The sequence below is a fragment of the Phyllostomus hastatus genome, unplaced genomic scaffold (genome assembly GCF_019186645.2).
Source record: "Phyllostomus hastatus isolate PE091 unplaced genomic scaffold, TTU_PhHast_1.1 phas_scaffold_93, whole genome shotgun sequence".
Lineage (NCBI taxonomy): Eukaryota > Metazoa > Chordata > Mammalia > Chiroptera > Phyllostomidae > Phyllostomus > Phyllostomus hastatus.
The window spans coordinates 32,391,202-32,414,409 of NW_025334042.1; the positions used below are offsets into that span (position 1 = coordinate 32,391,202).

The 23,208-nt window shown below is 38.5% G+C and overlaps 1 protein-coding gene across 3 annotated transcripts in view; it reads left to right on the forward strand.

Annotated features, from left to right (window-relative positions):
* DENND5B (DENN domain containing 5B) overlaps positions 1-23,208 on the forward strand; it is a 167,600-nt gene that overhangs the window by 105,375 nt on the left and 39,017 nt on the right. For 2 of the 3 annotated variants that reach the window (XM_045829096.1, XM_045829097.1), the window contains 4 exons: positions 4,810-5,346; positions 7,961-8,192; positions 12,027-12,177; positions 19,480-19,573. In XM_045829096.1, the coding sequence (XP_045685052.1) occupies positions 4,810-5,346; positions 7,961-8,192; positions 12,027-12,177; positions 19,480-19,573 (1,014 nt within the window). Of the gene's footprint in view, positions 1-4,809; positions 5,347-7,960; positions 8,193-12,026; positions 12,178-19,479; positions 19,574-20,374; positions 20,486-23,208 lie in introns of all 3 variants that reach the window. The other variant, XM_045829098.1, reaches the window with a different exon arrangement.

The window sequence follows — 23,208 nt, forward strand, 5'->3', positions numbered from 1 at the left end:
CTTAGATAGAACTGTCTTTGTCCACACTGGGTCTCTCTGTTCTGAATCTCCAAGGAGGTCCAGGGCAGCGCTGAGCCTTAGAATGCAGGCCCTGACTCCTGGTGGCGACTGTGACAGCCACTAATAGAACATGAATTCTTGAAGATGAGATAATATTGGTCTTACCTAGTTGCTTTATTATTCTAATAACATTTTATTTCTTTTTCCCCATTCACATTATAAATTTTGTTTCTTAAATGAGGCAGACCAATTTTAACATCCTTTAAAAGGATTGTATTATGATTTTACCTCCCTGTTATATCTCTTTTTGCTGTTATCCGAACACTCTTTGTTTTCTCTTTTATTAAATTAATCTAAGTTATCTTGTTGGTTCAGAGACATAGATCCTTTAATTAATTGAGGTGAATTTGATTTTTGACCTCCATCAAATGAAAAGTGACATCTTTCAGCAAGCTGGGGATATTTAATATTCTTTGTTTTCAGACATAAGGCTAGTTATCAACTTTTTCTAAATATCAACTTGTCTAGAAGGTAGAGATAAAAATTCTAACCCCTAACTTTTAGGTCATCTTCAGTTTACTATACCATCTGTGTATTGTATTTTCAAGTCTTGTTTAAGAAGAAAATAAACAGGAATCCTTGAAAGCATTTTGAATCTGGTTTCTAGCTGTTGTTCATGGTACTCAGAATTATAGTGTTAAGCCTTTCAAATGAAATATTGCTGAGACTGCCATGGCCTATTAAAAACATAAAATGGTTAATTACATTATATTATTAGCTGTTTAATTAACACATTTCTTAATAAAATCTTTATGTTGTGCTTCACTTCCCCCCATAGTCTAATTTTAATAAGTGAATTTAAAATAACACACTAAGCTGCAGCTATTATACCCAGTAATGATTCCTGTAACAATTTCTAATGAACATTTTCCTGCCAAAAGTAACATTTTTGTTCCGGGGAAAATAGCTTGATTCAGATCATATAAAATACACATACAGACTCTCTTGGTCTTTTTTGAGCTTGTGCATGTTCTCTGCTTTTGCCTCCCTGTTACATCTCTTTTTTTCTGTTACCTGAACACTTTCTGTTTTCTCTTGGAAGTTTTCTTGTTAGTGCAAAGACATGGGTCCTTTAAATTTTCAAGGAAAAAGAAATAAAGTAGCCAAATGCGTTTTGTTTTAAAGACTTAAATGGTGACATGTTTTAGTTTTTTTAGTACCTGGTCTATTTGTATGTTAATCAGATGATATGTTACAAGATTATTTATTTAGATATACAAATATCTTTCAATTTTGCATGAGTAGTAAGAGTTGAAGGTTTTAAAAATACCATCTTTCTGGAGTCAAGAAATTTTTCTGTTTCTATGCCTGTGTGCGTCCTCTGACTCTAAAGAAAACAAACTTTACAATTCCATAAGTTCTTACAGTAATGTCTGTGATTCTCTAATTTTTATTCATGAAGTCAATACTACTTAATAAATACACCTACCCATCTTCCTATTCATGAAGTAGAGTAATAGAAAGTTACTTGATCAGCTGTGAAAACAACAGCGCTTCTGCATAGGAAGTATAAATTGGTATATGACTTTTGGAAGAAGAGTGTATCACTTTGCTCTGGTATCATTTTGTAATGACATGAAGTAATCGACTTCATATAATTTGGAGGAAATAGGTATTAAAATAGCCATTTTAAAAAGTGACTTAAATACACTCAACTAGTAACCCCACCACCGCCACCACTACCACCACCCCTTTGTCTGAAAACTGTAAAATAAAATAATAGCTAAGGTAGTTACAGGGCTTCTTAGAATAGTTGTGAAAATGATGTTTATGAAATGATTATTTTAAGAAGGTATGATTTTAGTTGTTAGCTGACTAATGTAACTACGTAGACTCATAATTAACTGCCCACTCACTTTCCCCATGATTCCCAAAGGATTGACACAGGGAGCCATTTGTTGTGCTGTTTTCTCAGGGGGTGGAGTCAGTGATGTGGAAAGACACAGCCCTGAGGAGTAATTGCATACTGTGACACCTCACTTTTGACCATTCTTGCTCATCTTTAGAGTAAATGGTGGACAAAAAAAATCCAGAGAAAAATGAGGAATTGGTTTTGCCATATCTCGCCCTGAAATTCTGTGGGAATGTTTTAAATGTTCTCTTCTGGCTTACACTTATGCCCACTTCACGTCTGCCATGGAGAAGCCAGATCCCTCACCCAGCAGGGGAAGAGCTGCCCTGGCCTCACAGTCCTGTCTACTTCCACTCCTTCCTGCACTTCTGCGTTTCCTCACGATGGAAACGTCTCTTTGAGCCTTGTCCATTCTTTCAGCAAATAGTTGCCTCATACACTATGTGTGTAGGATACATTGGGAGACATCAAGATCAATTGGTGATTGATCTTGAGTGGTGATTTCTGCTTTTCAGAATAAATAATTTACCAGTTATCAATAACACAGGCTAAAAGTTAATGTTAGTAACTAGTGAATGAACTAACAATATATACAAAGGAAATCAGAGTGCCTCTGGGATAGGGGCATGGGAAGGCCTCTTGGCAGAAGAGATGATTAAGTTTCAAGTTTGTTCCCCTTGAGGGAATGTTTGTTCTTTTCATTGGAAGTAATTACATGTCATGAAAGTTTCTAGGCATTGTCGATCAGTAACAGTACAGAAATATTTAGTTTTAAAACAACCTTTGATTGAGATGTCAAGTATTTTTTCATACTTCTTGAGCTCTTCTCATAGATTTAAAATTTAAGTGTTAAGTGAGAAAGTGACTTATCAGAATACTCTGTTGCATGGAGTTCTTGTTTTAGAAAACAACTTTTTGGTTTTTCTTCCATAAATTTTTATACCACAAGTTCATATTTCCTGTTTCACCTTTGTGATAATCAAAGCCCCAAATTGGGCTCTTCTGGGCAGACATAGGGGGTGTGAGCTGGTGCTGGAACCCACCTCGCCACGCACTTTCAGCTCAGCAGTGATTACATAGCATAACGAGCTTTAACATTTCCCGATGCATCGTTTTATTCCATAGGAGAAAGCAAAGTATAGAAAAGGATGGCGGGAAGACGTTAATGAAGGAGACTGTACAAAATGTTAGTGGTGGGAAGTTGCCAATTACCATTTAGATTAGCGACTTAGTGGATTTTTTTTCTTTCATTTTTAAAGATATTGAACATCCATTTGAATTATGGTGACCTACTTTTGCCCCCTTAAGCTTTTAAATATGTGCTGCTTTCTAAAAGAGACTGTAGAAACATATATAAAGATGTGGATTTAAAGAAAGCTGTAGGCAGCACTATGTCTTCAACAAATTGTGACTTCAGCTTTTTATTTAAAGAAAACTATTGACATTGGAGAAGAGGAAAACTGCAGGGGAAAAATCCCTTGAGCCACCATGCTCTTTGAGGATGCATATCTGAGACAAGTGGCAGGGTGTCACCTACCTTCTTGGGCTTCACTTGCTTCATCTGCAGAAGTAATGGGTTGGAGTCAAAGGTTATACCAACCTTGAAGAAACCATTGTCGTTCTCTGTTTCTGGGTGGTGGAATGCCTGAGTTTTTATTGAAGTTAGTTTGGAACTTTGATATACCTCGTGTTCATCACTATCTAACATGAAAAGAAAAACGGAGATCCAGCTGTTTGCTTTCTTCTTTTCACCTTTCCTTGGCTTTCAGGATCAGAGAACATTGTGAATTCTCCACTTGCTCACCTGGAAGGTGGGGTGGGGTGTGGGCCCCGGAGTGGGGGGCGAGATGGGGAAACACAAGGGGAAGCTTCCTGTTCTGTTTGTTGACTTCCACGCCGTGCTGTGTGTTCAGTCCCTAAAGCAGCGCAGCCAGGGCCAGTTTTCCTGTGAAGGTTTCGCCTTTGTACACCCCACCCTCCAGTCTGGGAGCAGCCTTCCTTTATCCTGACAACCTTGTTCAGATTGAGAGGGTCTGAACAGTAAAAGTGAAATACTGTTTTGGAGTCTACTATAATCAGGTACCTGAGAGATAATCAGAATTTCATGCAGGTGCTTGGCCCCTTGAATTTTCCCTGTCTACTTCAAAAATACTTTAAAATCTTTTTTATTCAAAATCTACAATATAAGCAAAGTCAAAAAACCATGTCCTCTCATTTCTGTCTCCTCTTTCCCTCTACTCAGAAATCTCGCCTGAGTCACCTCCTAATTATCCTAGGGTTAGGCATTTATGGCTCTCTAAGCACCACCTCTCCCACCTCCCTCTGCCCGCTGCTCTGTGTCTAACGACATCTGCAGTGGTTGTGTTGTCCAAGAGGTTGAAGCAGATTTTGGATGAAGTGAAAATGTGTGGATTTTCTGTGAATCGGATTGTTCTTTGCCAGTTTCATCCCATTTCTGGGGGATTACTGTAGCTGCTAAATTTTAGCAGTTCTTTCTAAATTGCAAATGGTGTTAGAGCAGTGGAATGGAAAGTTCAAGTTCACCCAGTGCCTTTATTTGTAAGGTACGACCAGCCTGTGCACCTTTACTCATTTAGGAATGCCTAATGGCTGCCATAATTGATGTATGATATAACAGAAGCATGTCTCAATTATTATAAGTTAACGAAACCCAGAGAAAATTATTCGCTTACATTAAATATGGTGTAAAATACTTATGTGGGGAATACTGGTGGCAACAGAGGTTTATTTCTAAAGAATAAAAAATTCTTAACCTTGAGAAGATTAACATGAAATGCTGTGTAATTTGTGATTTTGTTTATGATAGGTGGCAAAAACATTTTAGAACTTAAAATTCCTTTATTTTAAAACCTTTGTATTTCTTTTTTCTCTTTCAGGCTAATTTGTGTTTTGTGGATATTGACAACCATTGTATCGAGTTGCCTGAGGAATTTCCACAGTTCCCCAATAAAGTGGATTTTATCCAGGAACTTTCTGAAGTTCTCCTTCAGTTTGGGATCCCTCCTGAGGGCAGCCTGCATTGCAGTGAGAGTGCCACCAAACTGAAGAATCTGGTCCTGAAAGACCTGGTCAATGACAAGAAGAATGGCAATGTCTCCGCTAATAACATCAGCATGTATGAGTTACTGAAGGGCAATGAGACCATAGCCCGCCTCCAGGCTCTGGCCAAGAGGACCGGTGTGACTGTGGAGAAAATGGACCTCTCTGCCTCTCTGGGTGAAAAAGAAAAGGATTTGAAACTGCAGTGTGAAGAGGCAGAACTGAGGGACTACCAGCTCAACGTGCAGCTCCGAGAGGTGTTTGCTAACCGCTTCACGCAGATGTTTGCAGACTATGAAGCGTTCGTGATTCAGAGCGCCCAGGACTTGGAGTCCTGGCTCACCAACCGAGAGCAGATGCAGAACTTTGACAAAGTAAAAAGAACCGTAGTTTCCCTTTTTGTGGCTCATAGTGGGCCATATCACTTGATTTTGTTAACCTTTTTAAAACATAGATTCCCCTCTTTCCCTTCCATTAAGACCTTTACCCGTATTTTACACGAGACAGAACAACCTCACAGGAAAGCAAACCAGCAAGCTCGTAAGCCAGCCATTGAATTGTGTATTAAATTGCCTATCATCTCATTTTTAAGTATCTATACTTTGAAAATTAGAGAAACTCAAATTTCACAGGTTTTTCAAATCTGTTAACACCATCTGACCTTGTAAAAGTTTCATTTACTCTTATTTTAGGATCAAGTCTAGTTAAATAAGGTCTATTTCTTTTTAATCCTATTTTTATATTTGTCTTCAATACAATAAAATCACAATTTGTTCATGTAAAGGTAACAAACAGTTTAGTTTTAGAAACCAGATTTTTATCTCATTCTAGGGTCAAAAGAGAGATGAATGAATTAGGTTTTATGACTATAAGCCTAAGGTTCTGTTCCAGTTTGGGGGAAAGGAAGACAGAAAATAGCACCAGCTTTTGATTGTCCTGTTGACGCTGAAGCTCCTAAGGGGTACTATAAAGTATTCTTCTACCAGTTTTTCTTGGCATGTCCATCACAGATTTCCCCTCTAGACAAAAGCACTTAGGGGATTGGGCGTTAACTCTTTCAAGTCACGAGGGTATAATTCAGTTCCCTGCCTCTGATGACTGAGGCATGACTATTGCTATCAGAATGAATTATGACTTCTCACTAAATGGTATCTTTGTGTTGTTAAAGACCCCTTAAAGGGGCTAATCCATTATAGGGGCCTAATCTGCAGTCTTGGAGCACCCGACAATAAATGTTAATTACAAAATTCTGTCCAGGTGGGAAGTATGAAAGATTATTTTCTGATTTCATCATATTTTTTTCAGGTTGAGGATATAAACTATGTTGAACGGTTAAATTCTGGTGCACATTATGTTTGAGAAAACTTCTTTAATACATTCAGAAACCTTCAGTTCTCCAAATGTACTCATGCTCTTAGGTTCCTTTCTCATTAAGCTTGACCATTTTTCCACATTATTTTCCTATTCAGCTTGGAACTACTGTGTACACTCATGATTTGTCCTGGGGGCAATTGAAATTCTTATCTAAATTGAGCACTGGCACTCTCTTCCTCTTTAATCTTTATGTAGCTTCAGACTGTAAATGGAAATCTTTCTATATAATCCCTTGAGAAATGAAAGTTTCATGTCGCATTCCAAAAGGCTTGTAATCTAATTTTTCACCAGGAAAATATACAGGTCTATCACATATTAGTCCTGCAAGCCAAGTTTTTGCTGACCTTAAACTTGTAGTCCCCAAGGGTCTGAATATCAAAAGCGAGGCATTTGGCCCATTTAGAAAAAAAAGATTTTTGCTCTATAAAAAGTAAGCTTCATGTGTATCTGTAAAATGCCCTTTAAAGAGGTGAACTGATTTCTAGAGACTACTGTGAACCTTTTCCTGGCTATTTGGATTTGTGTAAACACATCTGAACTATGGAAGCACTTAACTTGAGTAACTGGGTTTCTGTAAGGAAGTTTTTAAAAGGCTTCCTAAATTTCAGAGTGGAAGTCATGCTAGGAAGCAGCTGCTGAGTATTAAGGAGAGGAACCTTATGTTGGAAGTTACCCTTCCATCTTTCCCTTTCGTCTTCTGCATCTGCTCTAAAGAAGGAAAAGCCGAACCAGCTCAGTAGCTGAAATAGTAATTCACCTCTGAATTTCAGCCAGTACCAAATGGCAACTACAATTGCTAGACACATAGATCTGAAGAACCACACACACACACACAAGAACATTTTGAATTAAAAACATTACAATATACTAAATCATTGTCTGCAGCAGACCAACTGGTAATACGAAGGTGTTGTACACATTTTCCAAAGACTCGGTTTACCTCCGGTGAGTTTTCAGGCAATGCTTTTTATAGTGGTTAGGGCCCAGACTACTCTGTCCATAGAGGTCTGGAAGGAGTTTGATCTTGAATTAACACTCACCCATCAATCTCAGTGTTGGTGCCTGAAGAAACATCTTCTTGAAGAGTAAAAAGATTTTACCCATAAAGACAAACTCCGTGTTGTTTTTAAGGTTGATATATATATATATAGTATTGTATCCGTATCAGTATTGTATCAGTTAACCACCTCACTGCCTCAAGACTTAGAGGTATATCGCATAGGCCAAAAATAGAGCAGAAGAAATTACAGCTCACTGGGAAATGGGGTCAGATTTAATGGTTAAGTGGAGAGGGCTGACAATCCTGTAGCAACTGATCCACCAACTTTCATTAGTGATGCTCTCTGTTCTATGTAGTGGTCACGAGGATCAGACTGTAAATCAGTTGTAAAAGATAGGATCAGTGCTGAAGAACTAAGTGACCCAAATTCCACGAATTTAAAAGAAAGTAAGGAAAAGGGCATTTTTAAGGATTTTTGAATTTTCAGTGTCAGTCTTGTGTGTTATAAGATTAAAAAAAAGAAAGACCTTAGCAACAGATAATTTTCAGATACAACATTTAGTGTCGAGATGCGTCTCCTTGCACTAACAACTTTTTAATTAATCTCATTACAGGCTTCCTTTCTGTCTGACCAGCCTGAGCCATACCTGCCCTTTCTTTCACGCTTCATTGAAACACAGATGTTTGCCACCTTTATCGATAATAAAATTATGTCTCAGTGGGAGGAGAAAGAGCCTTTGCTTCGAGTCTTTGACTCTCGGATTGAGAAGATCAGACTGTACAATGTAAGGGCGCCCACCTTGAGGACGTCTATATATCAGAAGTGCAGCACTTTAAAAGAAGCAGGTACATTTGCCATGCGTTTTTCAATGAACTAAAATGCCATGGTTATTTTGTGCACATTGCTGACCTTACGAACCACGAAATGGTCACTTTATGGTTAATCCTGGTACTGTATAGCCAGAAATAGTGCTTTCTTTAGGTTTTTGTCCTTCTGTTTCTGTGAGTTCATGCCCATCCCATTCCTACTTGACATTCCTGTTCTCTTAGAAGAGGAAAAGCAATAACAAACTGAACGAGTGTAACTACAAGGTTGCTATGATTTTTGTCTTATTCTCTTTATTACCTTAATGGGGAATAAAAAGGTTCATTTCTGTCTTGCTGCTTATGTTGTCTTTTTACTTCTGGCCTCTTTTCTCTTTATCCAGGGAAAGGTAAGTATTGATTTAAATAGTAAATCTGAGATGCTGCCTAATTTAAATAACTGTGACAGTATATTTATTTGTTTAGTGGTACCATTAATTATAATAGCTTTATTTATTGGAATTACTTCTCTGGATTCTTGTATTCAAATTAGAGGTTTCCCAACCTGGACACCAGTTTCCCTCCGATAATTACGAGTTTTGGCCAGTCTCATCAGGCAGTGCGCTCTAGTAGTCCATTAACTAAACAGTCGTGTTAATAGTCAGTGTTCAACTGAGTATTTACTATGTGCTGCATGAGTGTACGAGATGTTTTACATGCCTTTTTGCATTTGCTCTTAATGATGAAGTGGGGTATAGGCACATTTACTTCTGTTTTGTAGCTGTCCTCATTTTACGGTTGAGAAAAACTGAGCAGTCCAGCCGCTTTCTTAGGATTGGGTAGCTAGTGAATGGTGGAGCCGTGATGTGAACCCGGTGTGACTGTTTCTGGCCCCCAAAGCCTGACTACGGTGTTAGCTGTGCATTCAGTAAACATGTAGAATGTACCAGTTCACACAATTTTATGCATTCATACCTGGTTCCCAACTCTTTCTTTGCCAGACAAACATATTTACCACCTGAGTGCCCTCCCCTCTGATTTCTTTCTGTTCAAATGTAGGGGCTATTTGAAAACAGTATTTCCTCTGGAGAAAAAGGAAGCAGCAAATGGCTCTGACTCTGTTACTTGCCTTTCTCACTTTATGTAAATAGATCAAAGTCACAGGTGTTGTGCTGCTGTAGTTGTAGTGTATTTAAGGAAAGAAGTATGTAACTAATGTCATTTATGTAGCCTTAGCGGTCTCTGGTCACTGGTTGGAACATCGTCCTGTTGTATGTCCTGAGGGTAGATCCTGGGAGCCTTTCAGGAAGTGGCAGTTACTGCTGTGTCTCTGGGGGAGTGAGAGAGGAGAATGGATGAAACTGTCTCTGCCTGTCACAGTGTGTACAGCACGGTGCTCAGTGCCCTGACAGCCACGTGAATAGTGCAGTGCCTTGTTGGGCCAATGTCATTCCTCCCTTCCTGACACATTTTTTAATGGAGTTCAGCACTGATTCCTGTGTGTGCTTCCAGAAAATTCTTACAATTAAAATAGAGTTTCTTTCAGCCTCTCAAGGAATTCAATATTCCCACTATCACGATAGAACTTACGTAATACTTTAGAAAGTGTGCCATTAGAGTTTTCACACATACGAGATTCAGCTAAAGCGGTAAGGAGTCTCCCAGGAACTTATCAGACTTTTTTAAAAAGTAAAAGGAGGCAGATGGCTGTAACTGTCTATCCCTCAAAGGGTGTAGTTATTTCTACTATCCAGTAAAATCGTCCCTACCCCCCAACAATAGCTATAGAGGTTGGGGTTCTGTTGTGAACGTTGGGTTTTTATTGTGTTATTGTTTTTGTCTTTGGTTGTTTTGCTTTTGGGCCCCCCCCAACTGAAAAGAATTTCGATTTACAGGTGACCTCCTTAGGCAGAGGCAATCTGCTGTTGACATTGCGGCACCAGAACCTCGTGATTTCTGTGCAGAAAGGCAACAAGTTGATAGTAATGCGGAGTTTTCTTTCCCCTCACCAATCACAGAAATGAACATGGGCACCAACCCTTAAAAGTGTAACAACAGCCCCATGACCTCTCAAAGCAGGCATTTAATAATCTCTGAATGTTCGGCATTCACTGGTGGCATATCACTGAAAAGTAACATTGTATTAAGTTCCCTAGGGCAGTTTTAACTGTAAACCCAAGAGTAAGTCACTGTGAATTATGTTTTTGTTTTCACAAAGCTTCCTAACTAAAGGAGAATAACTCAGTATCAGATGGATTTCTCTATCATTTTAAATCCAATGGAAAAACTGAAGCTGCTTTTCCTCTTTTCCCTTTGTGAGGACAAAGGCACTAATTGATAGAGATGGAATTTTGTAGTATTTCATGGAACATAAAATTGGCAGGAACTTCAGAAAATTCCATGCCATGAATCTAAGCATTATTTTGCCTAAACCATCTGTTAATTGTGCTTTATAAATATTAGGAAGCATTGAGAGCGTAGATAGGGCTTTGGAGAGCCATGGGGCATTGTTGAAAATGAAATCTCATTTCACATTAAAACATGGCATCCTTTTCCCCAGCATAGAACATAATGGATTATGTTTCAAGAGAAGATAACAAGTTACACATTAAAAATAAAATGAAATTCAAAAAGTTTTGGATCAATTCCTATGAAGAAAAATTAGAACAGTTTTGCACTCAGAAATTTAAGTCACAAAGGGTAATTACGACTTCCTCAAAGCTTCCCTAGCACTGTCAGCGTCAGACACAGGCAGCTGGTTTGGGTGGAGCACTGATCCCACATGAGGTGGTATCGAGCATGTTCTTTTGACAAGAGTAGGATGTGTCATAGACAGGCCCCTTCCCCCCCCAAAAAAAATTATTTTTAAACCATGTTTGGAGAATAACTAGCAGTACTCAATCTGCTGGTGTTCATAGAGGCAAAATAAACTGATTTGATGAAATATTTATAAAAATGCCTTTTTACTTCCCTTAACTCACGAGCTCAGCAGTTCCCACTGTGTGTTCTGTATCACACAACTGCAGTCACTGCTTGTTCTCCTGTTTTCAGTCTCAAGTATTCTCAGTTTCCTGTTGAAAATTCAGTTAATAGTAACATTCAACATCAGATTTTTTTTTACCAGAGACATAATTCACTATTTCTTGGGTTTTTGCCACATCCTCTAAATTTCAGTGGCTTAAAAATAGGGATGTTGAGTAATTCCTGTCTTTTAACTTTGTCCTATTTTATTCTTTAAAAGGTCAGTTTCTTATTCTCTAGACATTTTCTAAATGCCTGCTTATTTTATTTTTCTCTGCATTACCCCTCTTGATCTAATAAACACTCCTAAATAACTCCTACTAATCAGAATGTGATTGTCACTAAAAGTAATAAACTTCACACAATTTCTTATTTTACAAATTCTTTGTTTTTGCAAAAAGAACCACAGATATTTAAGGGGTCTTTGTACAAAGAAATAAAGTTAATACGTTTAAGGTTTCTGTGCTTGCTTTTCCCTTCTCCTCACCTGTCTTTCAGCTCACAGGAAGTATTTGCCGTCATATACTTTTCTGTTGTTCTTAGAAACACATTTTCATTAAGAATATTGAATTTCCCACTTATGGGAAACTGTTTTAATACTAAATTATAGATTTTTCAACCCCACTGCCCTTCTTTTGAGAAAGGCAGAAATATTGTGAAAAGTAATTATCTGGTATTTGCTTAAAATTAACCTTTTTGTACTTACATTATGCTGATCTCTGAAGAGCCTTAGTAAAAAATCCATTCAGAGTGTCAAAGATTGAATTCCTTGTTGGTGGAATGAGTAGAGGAAGCGTTATTTTTCAAGGCTTTGCCAATGAAATGTCTCTAATTTGTTATAAATTTAATTTATAGCCCAGTCAATTGAGCAGCGGCTGATGAAAATGGATCACACTGCAATCCACCCACATCTACTTGATATGAAAATTGGTCAAGGCAAATATGAGCAAGGGTTCTTTCCGAAGTTACAGTCTGACGTTCTGGCAACAGGACCAACAAATAACAAGTAAGCACATTCTTGACTTGAGAAGTTGGTTGAGGAATGAATGGGGGTGCAGTGCTCTGCAGCTCTAATGGAGTAGTGCTTGGCCATTAAACATCATACCTGTCTGATTACTTTTTCCGAAGACCAAATAATTCATTTGAGATACGGACTGACTCTCTATTTGACTTTTGAATTGATCATGTAAAAAAAATTCAAACATTAGAGATTTTTCTTTTTTAGGTACTGTGCACTTAGAAATAGCCTTACGTTCAATCACTGTGTTTAAATATAATACTGATACTGCCTAATGGAATTTAAAAAGTTGTACTTTCATTATCTGTTTTATTTCACCATCTGTATTAGTTTCCTAGGGCTACCATAAGAAAATACTGCAAACTTGATGACTTTAAAAACAGAAATTGCCCTGACCGAGGTGTGTGGCTCAGTTGGTTGGGTGTTGTCCCACAAAGGCAAAGTCTCCAGTTCTAATCCCGGTCAGGGCACGTGCCTGGGTTGCAGGTTGGTTCCCCAGTTGGGACACGCATGAGAGGCAACTAATAAGTGTTTCTCACATCGATGTTTCTCTCCCTCTCTCTCCCTCCTTTCCCCTCTCTCTCTAAAATAAGTAAAATCTTAAAAAAATATTTACACAATTCTGGAAGCTATAAATCAAAAATCAAAGTATTGGCAAGGTCATGCTCCCTTTGAAGCTTCTTGGGGAGGACCCTTCCTTGCCTCTTTCCCCTTCTGATAGCCCCAGGCGTTCCTTGGCTTGCAGTAGCATAACCCCAGTCTCTGTATTCCTGTTCATATGACTGTCATCTCTGTGGTATGTGTCCAGATTTTCCTCTTCTTATAAGGACACCAGTAATGTTGGAATAACTTGATCATATCTGCAAAGACCCTATTTTTAAATAAGCTCACATTCACAGTATTGGGGTTAAAACTATAACATATCTTTTTGGGGGACACAATTCAACTCACAATACCATCTTTATACTTTTTAAGTACCTAGTGTGAAAATTGCAAAAAAAAACCCACAAAAAAAACCCCTGAAAATAAACTCTATTATTCTTTATGGAAGATGATTCCATTCAGAAAATATCTGAATATAATTAGAAATGAAAACAGTTATTTGGGTTTAGGGGACTCCTTGATTTTAGGCCAATACAAGTGTTTTATTAACAAGTGTGTAATAAAGGGGTTTTACAAGAAAAGATGCCAAAAAAGGTTATTAATGGGGAAGACAGTAAGTTAGAAAGAGCTTTGTTTTGAATGGGAAATCAGCATTTCTGGAATTTAGTTCATCCTTAACTACTAACCAACTTAGGAACTTCGGACAAGTTGGAATCACCTTCCTCTCTTCTCATCTGAAAGTAACATTCTACATCCGTGGTCTTAAGAGAGTCAGAGAAGGAGGAGGAAAGAAGCCGTGCCGTGGCAAAGTAGTGGGCTCAGGAGACTGAAAGACAGACTGGACACACAGAATGGAAGTGGCACTGAGCCGCCAGAGTGCTCAGAAGGCAAGCGTAGAGTCTTTGACAGCAATGAAAAAAGGTGGAGTTACACCTTTTGACCTAAGTGGCCCAAACTAAATAACTAAATAACTAATATGAAGATTTTTGAAAGATGGCCTAAGAGTATGATGCTTTGATCTTTCAAATGATCTGCTGAACTACATGTTGCAGAATTTTTGGTACTTAACTCTTTATTTCCCAAAGTGCTTTTAATAAAACAGTGATGAAAATTTTCAATTTTTGTGACTTGAGATTGTGTGGAGTGGAGATTTATAATGATAAATACTAGACTTTGAAAGAAAACAAACAGTGATGCGTGTGGTTAATTGGCAAAGTTTTCCCCTCCACTGAGGAGCTGCTCCTACTTTGATAAACACTGAACTTATTATAAGAGATGTTGACTGTTGGGGTTCAGACTTCCCAGGTCAGATACTAGAAACAATGTGCTGTTTCTCAGAAGTGGATGAGAATTTTCCATCATCAACAGTTCATTCACTGTTTCTTATAATTGTAAACAATGACCCTGTTTGGATCACTGTGATACAGGTAGGCTATTAATTGTAATAGTGTTTAGTTTTTTATAGCATTAGATTGCTCATTCATTTATTTGGCAAATATTTATGGATCCCCTCCTAAATGTAAGACACGGTCTAGTTCACTGGAAGCCTAGTAATAAACAAAACAACAAAAATTCCTGCTTCTAAGTAGGAAGAAAAAACAAAGAAACTTAATGTGTAAAATAGGTAACCTATCAGACAGTGATAAGATTCGTGATGAAAAATAAAGCAAGGAGAGGTAAGTAGGGAATGCTCAGGAGCATTTAAATTTAATCTTAAATTTTAAGTCTTACTGCCATATGTTCTTGCCTTTAATCTTATATATAATCTCAAGGTTTTCCATTTGCATACAGAGCCTAAGCATTATATTTTCAGGTAGTTTGTAGTCAGAAAGAAAAAAGATCTCAGAAATAGTTGTAGGGTAAAAGGATTGATAACCATGCCCATATAAATGGTTGATTCACTGTTTGAGTTAATGTGCTTCTTACAAGGCAGAAGTGAATAAGCAGTCTTTAGTGATTCAGCAAACATGATTATCTTTGGTAAAACTATGCTTAGTAAATGAGGGTTAGCCCTGGCTGGTGTGGCTCTGTAGACTGATTACTGGCCTGAGAACCAAAAGGTCATCTATTCAATTCTCTGTCAGGGCACATGCCTGGGTTGTAGGCTGGGTCTCCAGTTGCGGGTGTGGGAGAGGCAACTGACTGATGTTTCTCTGTCTCTCCTTCTCCCTCCCCTCCCTTCTCTAAAAAAATTAAATCTTTTAAAAAAATTTTTTTAAAGACTTTTATTTATTTTTTAGAGAGGGAAGGGAGGGAGAAAGAGAGAGAGAGAGAAACATCAATGTGCAGTTGGTTGCTGGGAGTCATGGCCTACAACCCAAGCATGTACCCTGGCTGGGAATCGAACCTGCAACACTTTGGTTCTCAGCCCTCGCTCAATCCACTGAGCTACACCAGCCAGGGCTTAAAAAAATAAAATCTTTTTAAAAAATAAATGAGGCTTCATAATGCAAAGAATAAATTACTGGGTTGGCCAAAAAGTTCTTTTGGATTTTTTTCCTTAAGATGGCTATAATAGTGCTTAGCTGTCTTTAACTTCAATTGAAACAATTTTGTTATACTGTATTGTGACAGCTATCATATTGGTGTGCATTTTTAAAAGACATTAAAGTTGATTAATTTTTGTGTAGCCATTGTAATATTTAAGATGGAAGAAAATAAGCAACATTTTTGGCATATTTTCCTTTATTATTTCAAGAAGAGTAAAAATGCAACTGAAGCACAAAAAAAGATTTGTGCAGTATATGCAGAAGGTGCTGTGACTGATCAAACATGTCAGAAGTGGTTTGCAAAGTTTCATGCTGGAGATTTCTTGCTGGATGATGCTCCATGGCCAGGTAAACCAGTTGAAGTTGACAGCCATTAAATTGATACATTAATTGAGAACAATCAATGTTACATCACACAGGAGATAGCCGACACACTCAAAATATCCGGATCAATAAAGTTACTGATCAAAGTGAAAAATATGTCTTATTTTATGGAAAAAAACTAAACAGACTTTTTGGCCAACCCAGTAATTATTTAATCAGACCAGAAATGTATGCACTTCATAGTAATTTTTTAAGCAGGTGCTCATTTACCTGTTTTGTTTTTTTATTAAGTTTTTATGTAACATAGTTAGCATTCCATTTTATTTATTTTCTTAATCCTCACCTGAGGGCATGCCCACTGATTTTAGAGAGAGCTAAGGGAGGGGAGAGAGAAACACTGACCAGTCACCTCCCTTAACACACTCCGACCGGGGATCGAACCCACAGCGTTTTGACGTACAGGGTGATGCTCCAACCAAGGCACTCAACCAGGGCACTCATGTACCTGTTTTGACAATAAAATTAGGGCATTTTGTCCCACAGAGTGAATAGTAAGGTGCTAGTTATATTATCTAAGTTAGTATTTATCCTTTTCTTTACCTAAAGTCTTTTTCACTTTGTCTGCCCAGGCAAATGCTCTGCTGTATTCTTCTTTTTATTATATTAACTCTTTAGCTGGTGTTTATATTCTGTTTCAGGTTTTTGCTACTTATTTGAACCACTCTACCCATTAGCCCTAATTTTTTTAAAACCCTGAACAAATTTTACTATGTTAAAATTGCTCCTAGGCTATTTCCAAGGCCTCCAAGTCTTATACATTTTCTTTTGCTATTTATATTTTACACTTCCCCTTTAGTTAGTATGTAACTTTATCAGCTGATGTTGATATTCTGCTTCAGAGCTGTTAAGGAAAAAACATTTGTGACACTTGTTGAAGATGGTTCAACAGGCTGTGGTGATAGGGGGGTTCTGCAGTGGGGTTCTGCAGTGGGGAAGAGAGGTTGGACTCAACTCCAAATGTATGATGGTCAAGGAGGAACTTACAGCCGAGGAGCAGCGTGTGGGAGTCAGTGGATGAGAAACCACTAAGTGGAAATGCTAGGGCTTAGGGAGAACCTGACTAAACTGACCTAACAGGACTCTTGCTGAAGGCAGGCCAGAGTGGTTCGGCGTCCCCTGGGGCTGCAGAAGGACGAGGGACCAGATCAGATGGGAGAGCTCACGTATCCTGAGGGTGGGGGTTTCTTCTAAACTGACTTAGTAGGGTTCTTAACTAAAACTGAATTTTACAAGGATGTGTACAGGTGGGCCTAGGAGATGGTTCAGGAGGCTGATTGTAGATTGGCCAAGCAAAAAGTCTTTGTCAGTGTCTCACTGTGTTTTTTTTTGGGGGGGTCTTTTCTGTTTCCCCAATTTTCTTGATATCCTTTTTACAGTCTTACATTGACCCTCTCTTTGCTTTAGGGACATACCCCAGGATTTCACTTCAGAGATCTTTCAGTGGATCTCTCTTTGCATATTTTTCCCCTGATACAAACCTATCTATATCCTTTAAAACAAAACAAAACAAAAAACTATTTTAAAAGAGGCCACTGCTATTTTTCTTGCTACTATTGTTATAATTATTTGTGTTCCTCTAGCAGACAGAAATGAGATGATATAGAAGCTTCAGGCCAAAGGCATGTATAAATTATTTAATAAGAAACAAAAGAAGCAGCTTTCTCATTTTAATAGTCAAGACCTGGGGAATTTTTTAAAGCAGTTAAATATAAAACAAAACATGTTATTCAAAATGTTTAAATATTGGAAAATGAGAGGGTAAATTTTAAAACCACCCATGATGCCCAAATCATGAGATGTTAACATTTGGTAGGGTTTTTTTCCCATTGCATGGATCCTAGGGGTGGGGGTGGGAGGCGCATGTGTTCACACTTTTTTCTCTTTTATGAAATTAGAATATTGTTTATACAGCATTGTGTCTTGCTTTTTCATTCATTATTGTATCAGGAACACTCTCCTCTATTATTAATATTCCTAGAAATTTGATTTTTTTTAATGATTATGTGACAGTGTGTTGTATAGCACCCCCTGCTGTTGAACAGTTAGGTTTTTTCGAGCATGTTTACTTAATAACTGCTGGGTGTAAGATCTGCTATTTACTCAAGAGCTTTTTGGAAAAATTATGCATTCAGCATTTGGAGTTAAAGATCTGTCCGAATTTCAGGAACATTTATAAGCCAAAATGTGTCTTGGAATAAAGGAAACACAAAATCTGTTGCTGCGTATTTGCCATGATGAACATCTATAAACCTGAATGTCAGATTGCATCTGTGATTTTTGTTTAAGATTTTATTTTTTTATTTTTAGAGATAGGGAAGGAAAGGAAGAAGAGAGGAAGAGAAACATCAGTGTGAGAGAAACACTGATCAGTTGCTTCTTGCATGTGCCCCGACTGGGGACTGAACTCACAACCCAGGCATGTACCCTGACAGGGAATCAAACTGGTAACCTTTTGGTTTGCAGGATGACGCCCAACCAACTGAGCCACACAGGCCAGGGCAGCATCTGTGATTATTTTTTTAAGGTGTATTTATAGAAGAGTCAGGTGACATCATAGATTATGCCAATAAAGTATCTGACAGACATGTTACAAGCCTTTCAAGAGTTTATATTAGAGAGGAGTTTATAGAAGGTGGAGGTAAGAATAACTATGATAAGTAGCACTACAATTGAGAAGTATAAAACAGGTGGCTAATTTGGATTTGGAAGAATCACAGAACACCTTGTGTGTGCTGTCTAAGCTATCTGAAAGTGGAATAGAAGTTGGGAGAAGACTTCATGGAAAGGGCTCAACTGTGAGAGAGTTTATCTCATTGGAGACGCTGAGGCAGTTGACACTAGCTGGAGTTTCAAGGTAGAAGGAGTGATCAGCAGCGCTAAATGCAGCAGAGAGTTTGAGTAAGCCAAGAATTGAATGAATAATAGCTGTAGCATGTGGCAGGTAGGGGTGTCAGTGGCTTTATCAAGAGCATTTTCATGAGATGAACTGAAATCCAAAGGTAAATAAGTAGAGGCCTTACATCTACACTTTTCACTTTCAGAATTTTACATGAGAAGAATAAAGGAGTTTAGACATAACTATATAAAGTCAAGAGAGACACCAGCCTGCCTGTAAGATGAAAGGAAATACTTAGTTGGGAAAGAAGAATTGGAAAGACAGCAAAGGAGGTGACCAGTAGAGCAGGCTAAAGAAAGCAAGGGAGAACTGGTCAGGGATCCAGGTGGAATGAACAGTTTTGAGCCCTGGCCAGTGTGTTTCATACTTTGGGATTAGAAGAATGGTGAGGTGTCTGTGTGTGTACATCATTAAGGGCAAGAGGAAGGAGGCAAGGTAGGTCATCGTTTGAGTGGAGGTACTTGAAGTGAAAGATGCGGAATAGTCTTTGCGGGAATTGGGAGATTCGATAAAGGGCGGGTGAAGTGATTCATTGGCACTCGAGTGAAATCAAGAACTAACCCTCATGGGTATGAGGATGAGGAAGGCAGAGGGTCGTATCCATCCAGGGTTTTGGGCTCTGTTGGACGAGCAGGATAGGAAGGAGAGGATAATATGTGTTTTTTAACCTCAGTTTTTTAAAAAAAGTATTGATTGTGGTGATGATTATGTATTTCTGAATATACTAAACACTGTTGAATTACATGGTTTAAGTGGGTGATTGTAAATTACATCTCAGTAAAGCTGTTACGTATTTAATAAAGAAAAGGTAAGTATTGTCAGTCTTTTGTTTTGAACAGTTCCTTCATTCTATTTTAAAGGTAAGTGACTGCATTTTTTTGGTTGGTTTGTTTTCACCTACCTCTTCTATTTTTTCAGCCGCTGGGTAAGTCGGAGCGCTACCACACAGCGCAGGAAAGACCGCCTGCGCCAGCACCCGGACCACGTGGGCCTGGACAGCGACGTGAGAGAGGTACGTGCGGCCTGGCTGGGAAGCCCGCATGCGGGAGCCCTCACCTCGGCTCGCTCAGCCCGCAGGGGTCGTCGTCGTGTGGGCCCTTTCCCGTTCTTTTTAAAAAACCATCCCGTCATATTTTAAGAGTTGTCCTTTTGTACTGATCTACAGCAGAAAACACCTTTTTTTCCATTTTTGTAGTTTCGGTACATCTAAAACAAGTCTCCCTGTGTATCACGATTACAAGGCCAAGTTTAAGATAAATCTTTGGTCAATATGTCTCCTGTGGGGAAAAAAATTTATAAGAAGCATAGACATTATTTCAAGCATAATTTAAACTTAGTAAGTTGAGATGTACTTGCCTGTATTTTGTCTTTGTCTTGCTGAAACTACTTTAAAAGTTTCTTAAAGTTATTTTTAAATTAAGATCTCATTCTTTATATGTACTACTTGAAAATAAAATCATAATTATATATTGAATAATTTTAAATAAGTTGATTATTTCTTGTGATCAAAAATGAAAAATGCAATCAGAACCTCTGTTAACTATTTTCTAAACTCAAATCTGTAGAAATATGGCAGAGAGCATGATTCCAAATATATATTGCTTCTTGTTGGTGTGTTCATACCTATATGATTTTAAATATTTTCTTAAGAACCAAAGCATAACATATGTAGTTCTTTTTGCGCTACTGTATTTTCTTCTCTCCTTTTTCTTTTGCCGTGACTTTATCATATGCATGCTTGTTCTGCTTATCTCTTTTCCCCATATCCTTTTCTCTTTTGCTCTTCTGTCGTTGGCCTTCTCCGTCCTCTTAGCCTTCCGGGGAACTTTTGGTCTGTCAGAACTCCATGGCATTCTGGGAGTGGGATCAGGGTACACCTCCTCCCGCACGACTTCCCAAAAAGTCCTTCTCTGAGTGCTGCCTGGTATGTTCTTTGCCTGAAGGTGCTTTGCAGATGTTCCCGAATCTTGTCTTTGGTGTTCCTTGACTTATCCACACATGTGAGTGCACATAGCTCCAGAATGCCTCATACCACCCCGTGATGCAAACTCTCAGCCTCTCCCTTTTGCTGTTCACTTCCTCTTGTGTTTGGTATCTTTTTGTGGTGGTGTGTGCTGACACAATAATTCTGTACTGTTGGCAGGTAAAATAGATCATTCCAATCCCTGATCAGTGGGATTGGTAGGGGGATGGAGAACAGATTTAGCAAATTATTTTCCTTCCAAAGGGATATATATTAAATATTCAAGCTTACTTTTATGTAAGCATTTCACAGAAGTGATTTATTTTCAGTCAGCTTTTTGGTTAGGTTTTATCTCCACAGCATTTTAGTTTATTTACCCTTTCTAGTCTGTATTTTATCAGGTCATCAATACAGAATATTAGTGCTAAGAGGAACCTTTGAGATCATCTTGTGTAACTTGACATGATTTCACTGACTTGTGAAATCCCCAAGAGACTTGTCCAAAGATAGAGGGATACACAAAGGCAGAGCCAGGCCTGCAGCCCAGGACTCCTGACTTCCAGGCCTGTCCTCTTCCCAGTAACCCTGCATACCAGGTGGCTCTAAACTGCTTCTGAGGACAAGAGACTATTGGTTATATTTTGTTCCTATCATGATATTAGCATAAATGTACTTACTTTTGTAATGGTCTTCTCTTCACAACCTCAGTGCCAGTTAGAACAAAATGTTTAATAGAAAATTCAGAGAGAGCCTGTACTGAGGAATAGTTAGTTCAGTGATTGTTAATTAGTAGGATATATTTTCATAGGTGTTTCCTAGTGGTTTGTTGCTTTTGACTTTGACAGAAATGAAGAAGAGGAAATTAGCCCTGGCTGGTATAGCTCAGTAGATTAAGCGCCAGACTACAAAGCAGAGGGTTGGTGGTTCAATTCCCAGTCAGGGCACATGCCTGGGTTGTAGGCCTGGTCCCTAGTAATGGTGTGTTAGAGGCAACCACACATTGATGTTTCTCTCCCTCTCCTTCTCCCTCCCTTCCCCTCTCTTTGAAAGTAAATAAATCTTTAAAAAAAAGAAAAGGAAAGAAAAAATTGAAAACCTTTAAAAAGAAAAAGAAGAGCAAATTAGAAATCTCAGAACAAAGCTAAGGTGACTTCCCTCTGCAGTGAAATGGCTTTATTATAAAAACCTTTCTTGGGAAAGATTTTTTTTCTCCTCCATTTTCATTTAAAAATATACCTTTTCCCACAGCTGTCCTAAAGAAAATCGTATTTTTCTCCTCCCTTGGTTTTGCAGTGTACACAAGCAGCCTTACTTCTTGCTGTGAGGAAGGGCCTGTGTTGCCTTGCCTATCCTTTCTGTGCGTGTCCCTGGGATGCTGCTCATTCTGTGCTCCAGCAGAGCTGCTCAGAAGGAGACGTGACACATGGTCCCTGTGGAGTTCAGTCTTGGCTGCTGCCTCTCCGGGACGCATGGGTATAGGACTGGGTGCTCAATGTTTACGGCCACTCAAAGCACAGCCCATTCTAACTTGTTCTCGTTTATATAATAGGACATAAACTTTAAAGAGGGCTTAGTTGTTAGTGCAGTTAGTGAGTTGTCCTTCCTGCCCTCTTGCCTGACCTCACGCTTTTCCTTCCAGGCAGCATTTCTTCCTAAGCCAAGTTCGACACTTAACTCTTCTTGAGAATGAGTCTTGTAGTGGTTCTCTCTGTATTTGCAAAAGTCCTAGAGACAGAGGAACTGAGGGTGGGAAATAAAACCTTATTAGCACTCAGCAGTTAGCATTTGTTTTTTACCAACCTTTTGTCTCTGATTTGTAATATTCCAACTAACATTAGTACAACCTGAATAATAGAAGTCGCAGATATAATTCTCACATAGAGTCCCTGCCTCTGTCTCAGGTTAGTGTTGCTGACACTTCATTTCCTGCTTTTATTTATTTGAACACTAACCTTTGGGATATTTCAATGGGCCTGTTTTAGTTTTCCTCGTAGTGATAGTTTTCTCTCATTCTCAGTTTTCCCTCTTTGTTTGAGCCTCTAAAAAGGATTTGAAGCAGAAAGAGGCATGCGCAAGTTTATGGGCACTGAATGCTTTTGGAGTTTGTTTGGTTTGTAAATCTGTCCTTAAAATGATTACACTGGAATAGAAACAGATTATTTCATTAATTTGGCATTTTGTCAGGAGAGTTGGGGAGCAGCAGTAAACTAATTAGCTGAATCCCTAATCACTGGAGTTTTTAAAAAATTGTACCAGATTTGGCAGAGGGGAAATATATTAAATGTACGAATTCCCTTTTATTTAAAGAATGCAAAGAATTTTACACATCTTCACTTACAATTTCAAATTCTCCTCTTAAGATAGCAAGATGGATTTCACATATGTGTCTGTGGGAGGATGCGCTGGCTTGCAGTCTCTCCAACAAACTGCTAGTTTTACTATATAATTTAGAGTCGTTATTCTCTAAAAATTGTTCTGAGATACTTGGACTTCTGGGGGTTCTGTTCTGTGGTCCTGATGCAAACAGAAACTACCTGAATGAGCTTTTGCAGGTGGCATAGAAAGAGACAGCAGGTGTCCTGTGCAAATCACATGTAGTGCTATTTTTTCCCCCTGAACATTCACTAACCAAAGAGCTCGAGCACAGCGCACTGGGTTTCTGTGCTGCTGCCTGAGCCATCACG